The 12418-nt window shown below is 33.4% G+C and overlaps 1 protein-coding gene across 4 annotated transcripts in view; it reads right to left on the bottom strand.

Moving 5' to 3' along the window:
- The window catches only part of ATAD2B (ATPase family AAA domain containing 2B), a 150412-nt gene that overhangs the window by 42635 nt on the left and 95359 nt on the right, over window positions 1-12418 (bottom strand). For all 4 annotated transcript variants that reach the window (XM_004418290.2, XM_014782123.2, XM_004418291.2 and 1 more), the window contains one exon: window positions 3041-3226. In XM_004418290.2, coding sequence (XP_004418347.1) covers window positions 3041-3226 — 186 coding nt within the window. The remainder of the gene's footprint in view (window positions 1-3040; window positions 3227-12418) is intronic.

Below are 12418 nucleotides of genomic sequence, written 5' to 3'. Positions count from 1 at the left end.
TTAAAAACTCATTATATGTTAACATCAAAAAACACACTCTTTTGAAAAATACATTTTCCAAAATATAATACATATAAAAAAAATTTAGAGAGAGAAAAGTGGCATTGTTTTGTTTGTGGCATTGATTGTTTCAAATCTCTTAATGCATGGCTTAATGAAAGACAACTGGATTCTCATTTCTTTTTTTTTTTTTGGTGAGGAAGACCAGCCCTGAGCTAACATCTGTTGCCAATCCTCCTCTTTTCGCTGAGGAAGATCGGCCCTGAGCTAACATCTGTGCCCATCTTTCTCCACTTTATATGGGACGCCTGCCACAGCATGGCTTGATAAGCGTTGCGTTGGTGCACGCCCGGGATCCGAACCTGAGAACCCCAGGCTGCCGAAGCGAAGCGCGTGCACTTAACCACTAACGCCACCAGGCTGGCCCCTGGATTCTCATTTCTGCTTCTGCATTCAATCTGTTACAATATTCTGTTCTGCCTGAAGTACATGAAAAAAAACTATATTCAAGCAGATATGAAGTTGGAAAAAGAGGAATGTGTCAAACCCCTGAAAGTCTTGTGGGGCCCACAGGCCCCACACTTTGAAAACAGCTAATCTAGAACAAATGATTTCCAAATTTTTTTGACCAAACACTTCATTAGTAAAAAATTTGAAAATATTCCCTCCAGTATATGCATATTTATTTAACTATTCTATTAATATTATTATTTCTATTATAAAACATATATATACACAAAATATTTAAGATAATATGAAAAATAAAAATGAATAGAAGTTCTAGTGTTTTTCTCAATATCCCAATGCACTGTCTCAAGTACAGTTTATTTACTGTTACTGTAAATAAACTCTTATGATAGTTTATCTACTTTGGGGACTAGTAGATTAGGAGAGAGATATACACAAAGAATCACTTATAAGAGAATGTTAAAAGGGCTCTAGAAGATGAGATTTGTCATTCTGTTCCACAGAAAGAAAGCAGTTTTATATTCCTAATAAAACATTAGTCCCATAGTGACTAATTCTTTTTTGGTTTTGTTCTATTTTTAAAAACTGAATAGAGAACATTTTCATTTCTGAGTTTACTTTCTGCTAAGAACAGCAGCATTTATTACAGAAGATTTAGAAAATACAGATAAGAAAATGAAAATTACTATAATCTTAATACCTCAAGATAATTGCTATTAATATTTCTGTTAATAGTTATATATATATAAAACTATATAACTAATATACAGATATTTCTATATAAACTGGGATAATACCATATATACTGATTTATTACCTACATTTTTTAACAATATATTCAAATATCTTTTCATGACATTAAATATTTTCTACATCAATATTTTTAATGGTCTCGTTTCACAGAATTTAGATAGTTTCTATTCTATGAAAACAGGCTATGATAAATACTCTTGTACTTTTTGTGCTCTTTTTGCTGCATATCTTTCTGTTTGTCCATGAAAAACTCTTTGGATAATTACGTATAAATACTGAGCTAAAATGTATGTACAGATTTAAATCTATTACCATGGATTTCCCTGGAGATAGTTTATTTAACCATTTTTTTATATTTGCCTATTTGATAGGTTAAAATATGTATCTTACTGTTATTCCGACTTATCCATCATATTTTCTTAAATACACTGTAGTAACCAGCCATTTCTTTCAGAATCACTTAGTTTTCTGCTACCCACTGTCCCCTTCATTTCTTCCATAGATCTGGCACCTTGCTAACCTACAATTACTTGGTTTGCAACTCTCTCTGCTTTTCCTTCATTCACCAAATATTTATCAATATGTGCTAAGTATTATTCACTATTACCTCAGTTTGTGAGCTAAACAAAGCAAGCATTCTAATGGCAAAGCTGAAATTAAAACAAAAGGCTTGGGGGTGGAGGAGGATTTCCTAAGAACAATTAGTATAAAACATGTTATGTAATCAGTAGATTGAGAGAATTTCCATAATCTTCACCCCAAAAATGTGAATATCCATGATACCTTTAGTAGCTACTTGGTTAATAAAGGCAAAGGAGAAAGAAGAAAACGGGGTTTTCAAAAGGAGCTGAAATTTCAGGATTCAATGCTAGTAAATTTTTAATATTTTAACTACTAATTAACACAGCATTCTACTAAACTTTATTGCCCCCATGATAAAAAACATTCTGATTAATGGTCTTCAAATAATATTACAACCTGAGTAACCAAAAATGAATTATTCTACATTTAACATACTTTTCTTACAAGAGCAGTAAGTATTACAAATCCACTTTAGCAAGACAGCTAACAAGTGCTAAAACAGAACAAAAGAACTCAGTAAACAAATATCTTAATCATAAAATTCTACATAATCAAGATTCATATTATAAAATTTTAAATGTGTAAATCTTCTTTATGAACTATGTCACCTGGGCAAAATATTTCTAAGTATTTCTAAAAGATTATTTCAAGTCCTACTAAGCTCAGGGTATTAAAACAATTTTTTAAAAATCAATTTCACTCACATGAGCTGATCTACTACTTGTTTCTGAAACAACTGTGATTTTACTTTTGATTCTAATATATTAAATATGAGTTGGGTTTGAACTCAAAAGCTAAATATCAGATTTGAAAAATACACACAGTAGTAATAATATTCAACTTAACATGATGCTACCAATGAAAGAACTGAAAGGTCACATCCCACCAAATAATCTAACGGATGATAAGGATGGGAAGGATGATTACAATGCAACTGACAATGATACAGCTACAGTCTTCTTAGTAGGTGCTATGTATACGTCGGGTTCTGGTCTGAGCATGAATTATCTCAATCTTCACAACAACGCTGAGGAATATATCACTATTATACCAAAAAAGAAACTGAGGCTTAAAACTTTAATTAACTTTATTAAATCACACAGCTAATAAATGGTACAACCAAGGCATGAACTTTGACAGTACTGATTTAATAGTAATTAAAATGTGTCAAATTTACAAGGTCAACTATTTTAAAACAATATAATAAAGAAAGATAAATATTTTAATCAGTTCTTACCTCTTCAGGCAGCTCACTGTACATGGTTTCAGAGGTAGACAATAAAAATATAGGTGAAAATGATGGTATATCTTGTAGCAATGTCAGAAAAGTTGCTCTCACAGTTTCACTGACAGCTTCCCACCAATCACCAATGTGAGGCATGTAAACAATACTAGGTACTGTTCTTCGAGCTTCACGAAAAATCTAATTAAAGAAAAAACTGCCATTAAAAATCCAAATTGATATTATTCTGAAGTCTACTCAGTAAACCCCAAATACATGAAATGTGTCAGGCCTGTTACTGTAATTATTGTCAGCCCAAATATTAAGTTGTTCAAGATATGATGCATAAGCCTTATATACAGCTTCTATCTACCCTTGCCCCACCTAAAAAAAAGAAATTTTTTGCCATTTTATTATTCCTATTCAGTATATTAGTAGTAAAAAGCTATCAAATTGCTCCACTTAGCTATCATGTAAAGATAATAAAGCAAAATATCACTATAAAATTGCTGCAAATAAAGAGATAAACATGCACCCATATGTCACCCGTGTCAGAGTGATATCAGTAAGCACAAAGAAGAAGAAAAGACATAGTTTACATGTTTGTGTACATTGCCTAAAATCACTCAACATATGGATTAATAAATATTTTAACCAAGATGTACCACCCTAGAGCTTAAAATTAATGAGCTACCTGTTGCACCATTTGTTTAGCTCCCAATACCTTAAGTCAATCTCCATAAAATAATCACAAAATACCCCTACATCTCTAAAAAGCAATAAATAAATTAGCAGAAAGCTATGAGACACTCCCATTGTCAGAAAATACAAAATAAAGTTTCCTCAGGTGTTAAAAAAGGGTCCTAACCATAGCTTCAGTCGCACTCTGCCAACACATGCCAATAAGGACCAGGTTGGCTATTAGTAAGCTGCCAAGCAGAACTACTGCCCTTTACGGATATGTCAACAACAGCTCAAAAGGCCATCAACAAATTCTCCCAGGTTAATATGACATCTCTTCGATACTTTTAACAAGTGCAGGAATAAGTTTAAAAATCTGACTTTCTTCAACTTAACTTGAAAATTCTATTTCTAAAATTCTCTATTTTCCCTTATTATAAACACGTTTCAGTTAACCTGTGTAATGTGCAAGACATAGAATTAAGAATCTAATATTTTAAATGATTAGGATTATCACAATGCTCCTAAGAATCTAAAGGTTTATTTTTCTTTAAGGAGTAAGCCTACCACTTGCATGAATCTTTCAAATATTGCATTTTATACAGCTTTAAACCTCCTGTGTAAAATAAAACATATTGCCAATTTAATAATACACCAGATCAAAAATGTGCAAATAAAATTTTTCCCCAAAATTGGAAATGTAGATGTTATGATCACTCACATCAAAAGTAATATTTGCTCCTTCCCTTTCTTTAATACTTGCATATCCACCAATCCAGAACAGTTGTACAGTACAACTCCTTCAGGATTCTCAAATTTTGACCTTTTCTGCAAACACGAACCCTCTTATCCTGGATCTTGAAAATCCAAGGATTATTGTTTTCCAAAGTTCTTGTAGAAGATTCATAAGAGAAAAATAAGCATAAATATTGGCAAAAGGAAGGAACCACACAGGAGCACAAAGGCAAGTGAGGCATTTGATTCCAAAAAAAATTATTACATGCCACCCAAATCAGGCATGGTATGTGGAAGACAGTGACCGGCGCCTTTTGTCGCTTTCCAACTCCCACTCTGTGCTGGTAAAACTAGGGAGAGTCAGCAAGGAAAGAAAGATGATTATACGAAAAAGACTAACAAGCTATACAGCTTACTGAGAAACCTCACAAAACTAACCACCTAATTCAGCCATGCAAGTTCCCACATGCCCAGGGAGAAATGAGAAAACATGCCTTTACAAAAAATGAAATTTTGCCTTTCACTCCAGTACTTGTAGGTTAGGTTTTCTAGGAATATGTGTTGAGAACATCTAGCTGCTAACTAGTATCAAAGAGTATGGGCAAAGCAACAGAAGGTTAAGTGATAATAAAAACTTAACAGAGCCAAAAGTTAAAGAATGCAGTACTATAGGTGTTTTAAACTTATTTGCAAGGCTGAACTAGACATATAAGCATCATCAACTCTAAAAAGAGTTGAGGGTCCTTTCCTATTTCCTTGCTCTTTTCATCCAATCCCCACAAAACTAACAAATTGAACATGATATTCTATTGACCTATTGACCCTTTTATTTCCAAAGACTTAGGAAAAATATCTTTATTAGTAGAATTTTTTTTAATTATACTTTAAAACCTGGAGGAGAAAAAACCAGAAAAAAAGAAAACGTCAAAGACAATACAGAAAAATAAAAAGGCTTAGGCTTTCTGGTCCATGAATGTATAACTACCCAATTGAGAATTAACCTAACTATATGCAATACCAATATGCAGGGAATATTTTCGAAATTTTTCTCCTAAGCCTTTAAAGGAAAGACATCCTTAATGTATACAAAAATTTAAAAGCATTACTAAAACAAATTTTCTTTTTAATTCCCTACTCCATGTTATCTCAGAATATTAAAATAAACGTTCATATTTTCTTTAAATATATAGCCAATCTGTTCTAATTCTCCAGTTTTTGTAATGAAAATTCAAAAAGAAGCGAGTCTGAGAACAGCATTTAAAAATTCAGAAAAAAAAGTTTAATCCTATTGTGATTTTTCTATAATGTAAAAACAGCTCTTCAGCAGTTTGCTGGTTAACTTTTAAAGTTGAAGAATAAGATAACACTCTGTGAAATCAATTAATCAGATAATTCAGAGTAGAAAAATAAAGCCTAGTTTTAGTGAAGCGGCAACTGTCTTGGGAACAAGTGATGCCATTTGATAACTAGAAAAATACTCACCTACAGGGTGTCTTGGATTGGTGGATGTGCAAGGTGTAGTAGAAAACAGAAAAACTGTTATAGAGAAAAAAAGACAGTAGGCCAAATTACTGAACCAACCGTTTCAAAATACCTCTGACATGACCAGCACTCTTGCACAAATAAAATGAACAAACACCAGTGTACGTGAACTGTTCATTTTGATTCTTTAAACAATATAGTCTATTTCCTCTGGCCTCTTCTTGCCCCAGACATCATGGTCCCTTATATAGATAAATTTTTTTTTAAGTTTATTTAAAAAACAAGTCACAAACGACTTCCTCTGAAAAAGATATGAAAGGCAAAACTCAGGCCATTGAAGTTATCCATACAAGGAAGCACTAATAATATAAATTGTGCCTATATTTACAAGAATTCTTATCATCTCAAAAGCTAAACTTTCAAGTCAGTACTTTAGCTGACAAATTAAAATGTTCAGTGCATAAAAATTTACTGTATTTTAAAAATTACGAATATACAGCCGTAACAAGCCATTCTCTTCAGAAACTGAAAACTAGAATAATTTTAAACCCAAATGTGAATGAAGCAGAAAGCTCCAAGCCAGTACAGCTTTTACTTTCCTAAAGGGATGTATATAAGAAAAAGGGAAACAATTTTTTGTCATCAATAAACTTCCAAAATTTGTCTTGGTCATGTTCCAGTATTATGAATGTGCTAAAATTATAAGACATAGGTAAAAGAAAAATCTTGGGGGCTAAAATATTCTCAATTTTTATAAAAACAAAAAAGTACTATTAAAATAAGTTTAACTCCTGATACCATGCTATCACAAAATATTAAAATAATATATCTGCATTACCAATAACCTTATTCAATATACATCACTTTACTCCATTTATATTCTATTTACCTAAGATTTATTGAGCATCTTTGTGAAAAGAGGCACTGTCTGGGATCTGAGGATTCAGGATTCAAGAAATAAGGTGCCCAATTTCTTTACAAGCATACAAAATCAGCCTGTTATAAAGCACAACTATACTAGAATTTCTGAATGAAGGTTGTAATATAAATCCACATTTTATGAAAATTAAATCATCCAAATTCCTTTTCTGATATCTTCATTGCCTAAAAACTTCAGGAATTTCAGTAAATATGACACACTCTGGACTAGGATAATTTAATTTGTTTACAACTCAAAAAAACATTTTTTTTGTTGCTGTGGTAAAGCACAGAAACCCATGTGCACAAACACAAGAGCGTCCAAAGTATACACAGACTGCTGTGGAGAAACCCAAAAACCCTTATGCGCAAACACGAGAGCATCCAAAGTACACACACAGGTAAGTAAATTACTTCCTTATTGCTATTTAACCAAAAAGGATTTCCCCTAAGAATTTCCAGAAACAATTTCTTTCTAGGGAAACAAAAGTACTTAAATTTTCACCAAAAAACAAAACAAAACACTTTATTGACCATTTGAAATTATTCATAACACCATATAGTACCCAAACTCCAAAGCTCTTGACGGACCATATATATATTTATCAATTCAATCATACTTCTGTATTAATGAAAAATATAAAATACAACACATTCATCAATTCTTTTTTTCCTAAATCAATGGTAGAAGTAATACAAGAGGCAAAAAAATACATTTGAAGATGTCAGAAAAGGGGAATCATAGTTTTTGCTTTTTTTTTTTTAAGAATGTTAACACAGGGCCGGCCCCGTGGCTTAGTGGTTAAGTGAGCGCGCTCCACTGCTGGCGGCCCGGGTTCGGATCCCGGGCTCGCACCGACGCACTGCTTCTCCGGCCATGCTGAGGCCGCGTCCCACATACAGCAACTAGAAGGATGTGCAGCTATGACACACAGCTATCTACTGGGGCGTTGGGGGGAAAAAATAAATAAAAATAAAATCTTTAAAAAAAAAAAAAAAAAGAATGTTAACACAGATACGTTTTTTTACTACAGAAATTAAGATCTCTTGCCTTATCGCAGGGCTCAGTAATTACTTGTGAACCTAATAGAGCAACCATAAATCTTCCAGGCTATAACAAGGTTTTCCATTCTCCTTCCAAAGCCTTTATAAGACTATGAAATGCTCAGTAACATACACACACACACACACACAAACTCTCTCTCACACACACACTCACACACAAACACACTCTCTCTCTTCCTCTCTCTCTTTACGAACTCGGGCATTAGTCTCAGTAATAAATGTCTAACTTGTACTGTCCAGTGATCAGCGAAAGTATTATGTCTCAAAATGTGATCGCCTAAAGACCTAGAATAGGAACACCTGGGATGCATGTTTAAAGTGCAGATTCCTGGGGCTCGTCCCAAATTTAATGAGTCAGAATCTCTGGGTATGGAGCCAGGGAATCAAAAATTTTAATAAGCACCCCAGGGGATTCTTCTGCACACTAAATCTTAAGAAATAATGAGAAAACCCTGCAGTAGACACTAACTCCTCTACCAGCTTTCACCCAACTGATAATATTAATCAACAGCTGAAGTAGTGAGAAGGAGAAAAGGAAGTTTCGTCGTATATATGCTTGTGTGTGGATATGTTTTAAAGAACGGACATACAATAAACATGATCCCCACAGTATAAAGAAATGTCAAGTAGGGCTCTTCCCCCACTCTATCTTATCACACATATAAACACAGACCTCTACAAGGGATTTAAGACTTCTTTCCGACTGCCTTTCATATTCATGTTACACTATTAAACAACCCAAATTTAATTTATATTAAGTATCTTAGAGGCTAGGCAAAAGAGAAAAGTACAGAAGAATAATTTGCCAAAGACTGAACCCTTATATTCCACATCTATTTAAAGATAATCCTTCTTAAAGGAGGACTAGCTCTCAAGAGAACTAAGGCAAAAGGGAAGAAAAGAAAGAGAATATAGAACAGAAGCAGAGAGGATGCTTTCCAGCATTTCAGCACCTGACTCATGTGCTCTCTTCCCTAGGATTTTTATACCTACTTACACTCAGGCTTGCCAATCTCTACAAATTAAGAAAAAATTTCTCAGTTTTATTACATAATAGCTTCTGTTTGGAGATTTTTTTTTTTTAAAGACAGTATTATATTTATGAATTCAAAATAATTTTAAATATGCACATAAGGTATAAATAATCAGGGATTAATCAGAACAGTTTATCTGGTCTCTGGCCAGTGTTCAGAGAAAATCTGGGCTTTGGCTATCAGGACTACAAAATCCTGACTCAGATCCTGAGCAGACTGGACATCTAGGTGGTGCTTACTCGAGAATAAGCTCTACTTCTAACCCAGAAGCTGATAGGCAAAAGTAGAGATCAGATATCTTGATGTACTAGATGTAGTGTAATACAAGCGAAACAATAAATAATGAGTTTTTATTGTTTTCCACTACCACGTGATACCTCTCTCCACTCTCCCCACTAACATGACAAAAAAGTAGTAAAAGCCAAGAATTGTGAAAAAGACCAAAGAGTATGCAGTTAAAATTCAAATTTAGCCCAATGATGCCAAGTAGAATTCAGAAAAAAATCCTAGGATCCCAGTAACATCAACATAGTTTACTACAAAGCTTCCTAAGTATTTCCTCACCTAACATGAAGCCAGTAATGTGTTTGTGAATATACACGCGTATTAGCCTTAAGGAACAACTATAGTCAGAATACTCTCTCACTTTGAAAATGTTCCTTTCAAAGTGATTTTACCTTTAGTTTACTTGATACTGTCATATATATGTAAAAAGAAAATTCCAAACAGTACAGCAGAGTATAAACTAAAATGACAAAGTTTATCCATTCCCCAATCTTCCAAACTCCGTCCCCCAAGCCAAAGCAACAATTATTAACATTTTTGGGGGGGTATTCTTGGATAAAATTTCTACCTATATATAAGCATGAATATATTTTAAGTTTTTTTTTTACACACAGATATTCTTAGATAGATTGATTTACAACTTGCTTTTTTCACTAATATCTCCTTCATCTTTCCATACCAGCCTATGTAAATCTACATCATTCTTGTTAACGGCTTCACAGTATTCTTTCGTATGTGAGGATATACCATAATTTATTTTAGCTAGTCCACCATTAAAGGACATTCAGTTTGTTTCGTTTTGTCTTTTCTTGTTTGGCAATTGTACACAATGTTGTGATGAATCTCCTTGTACATTCAGCAGCGAATACTGATAACTAATATATCTTTAGGAAAAATTCCTTAATGTAAAATTCCTGGGTCAAAAGGTGTATGTACTTGAAATTTTAAAAGACAATGCCAAACTACACTCCAAAATCATTAAATAAATTTAATTTCCACTAAGTAGAGTGTCCCCACATCTCCAACACTAGGCATTATCAAGCTTTTTATTTTTATTTTTTGTGTGTGTGTGTGTGTGAGGAAGATCGGTCCTGAGTTAACATCTGCCAATCCTCCTCTTTTTGCTGAGGAAGACTGGCCCTGGGCTAACATCCATGCCCATCTTCCTCCACTTTATATGGGACACCACCACAGCATGGTTTGACAAGTGGTGCATCGGTGCACGCCTGGGATCCGAACCGGCGAACCCTGGGCCGCTGCAGCGGATCGTGCGCACTTAACCGTTTGCACCACCGGGCCAGCCCCAAGCTTTTTATTTTTACAAACCTGAGAGTTGTTTTAAAATGGTACCTTGCTGCTTTAATTTGTATTTTTTTCACTTTTAAGTGAGGCTAAGAATCTTCTCAAATTTTTATTGGGTATGTTTTCCATTTTCTTCTTCCTATAAATAGCATACTCCTATTTCGTCAATTTTTATATTAGGTTGTTATTCTTTCTTCTTACTGATTTTAACATATTTTTGTATGTTTAGGAACCTTGTCCATGACATATGTGTTACAAATATACTTTTTACCAGGTTACACCTGTCAATTTTATTTAAAGAATGTTTTCTGCCAGGTGTTATTTAAAATTTTATCCAGTCAAATTTGTTCATATCTTTATATTTTCTGGCTTTTGTTCATTGCTTAGAAATTACTTTCTCATATCCAAGATAATAAATATACTGACCTTGTGAATGCTCCTAACACTTTTATAGTTTCATTGACAATCTAGAATTTATTTGGGGGCTACAGAAAAAGGTAGGAAATCCAATTTTGTTTTGTTTTTCTTTTTCCCCTCATAGAGCCAGCCAGTTTTCCAAGACCATTTATTAAATCACCCACCTATGCTGTCTACTGTGATTATCAACTGCCATCATCACCACCACCATCACCATCATCATCAGCATCAGATACTAAATTCTCATTTCTACACAGGCCTAAGTGTAAATTCTCTCTTTTGTTCTTCTACTTAGCCTATCCCCGCACAGGTACAAATTCTTTATTATTGTAGTTATATTACATCTTTAAAAATCTGGTAGGGCTCCCTCACTACACTTTTTCCCCTAGAATTCTCCTTGCTGTTTATAATTATTTTCTAGAGAAAACATAGAGGCTTTTTTTAACTTCTCTTAAATTTGGGGGCATTATAATTGAGATTGCACTGAATTGATACATTAACTTAGGAAAGAACTCACAGTTCCCAATTTTGAGTCTTACCAGCCATTAGTTGTGAAAGGAGCTGCAGCACCAGTGACAAACATAGTGATAGCTAATATTTGTTGGGTACTATACGCCAAGCCCACTGGATAAGCTTATTTTAATAATCACAACAACCTTATGTGGTATCATTATCTTCATTTCAAAGATGAGAAAATTAAGGCTCAAAGAGGTTAAGCAACTCGTCCAAAGCCACAATCAATAAGCAAAGTAACTGATATTTTAATCTGTGCAATTGGCCTTGAGTCGATACTTTGAATTGTAGTATACTAATTAAAAACAAGGTGTGTCTTTCATTTATTTAACTGTCCTCCTCAACTGAATTTTTAGTTTTCTTCTTTTAGGCCCTGCAAGTCAATTGTTTAAATTAATTCCTAGGTAAACTTAGTTGCTATTTTAAATGAGGCCTCTTCTTTCATTATCATTTGTATAAAAGAAAACTATTGATTTTAGAATATTAACTTTGAAAGTGTCCACCTTACAGATTTCTCTTATTGCCCATATTAGTTTTTCAGTTGATACTATAAGTTTTCCAAATATACAATCATATCACAGGCAAATATTTATAACTTCAATGTGTCCATTCCAATACTTATATCTCTCAATGTCTAACTGAATCAATTTTAATAATAATGCTTTAATAATGGTATATTACTCTTTTGATCTGCTACTAGATTCCATTTGTAATATTTACTTCATGACCATTGGCTAAGTGAGGTTAGTCTATAGTTTCTTTGTATTTTTTCCAAAGTGTTTATCATCACTGTTTTTGTTGATTTCACAGCCTTTCTTTTTTTATGCTTTGAACAGTTTAGCATCAAAAGGATCTCATGCTTTAAAATTAAAAGAATTCACCTGTGAAACTGTCTGGATTTAGTGATTTGTTTGACACTCAATTTCTTTTTCCACATCTAGTGTCTGTTTAGATTCTCTCT

This window comes from Ceratotherium simum, chromosome 11, assembly GCF_057802395.1.
Source record: "Ceratotherium simum simum isolate JZ-2026a chromosome 11, ASM5780239v1, whole genome shotgun sequence".
In the NCBI taxonomy this organism is placed as follows: domain Eukaryota; kingdom Metazoa; phylum Chordata; class Mammalia; order Perissodactyla; family Rhinocerotidae; genus Ceratotherium; species Ceratotherium simum.
The sequence above is the reverse complement of the archived record's forward strand: the minus strand, read 5'-3'. Positions and strand labels throughout refer to the sequence as shown.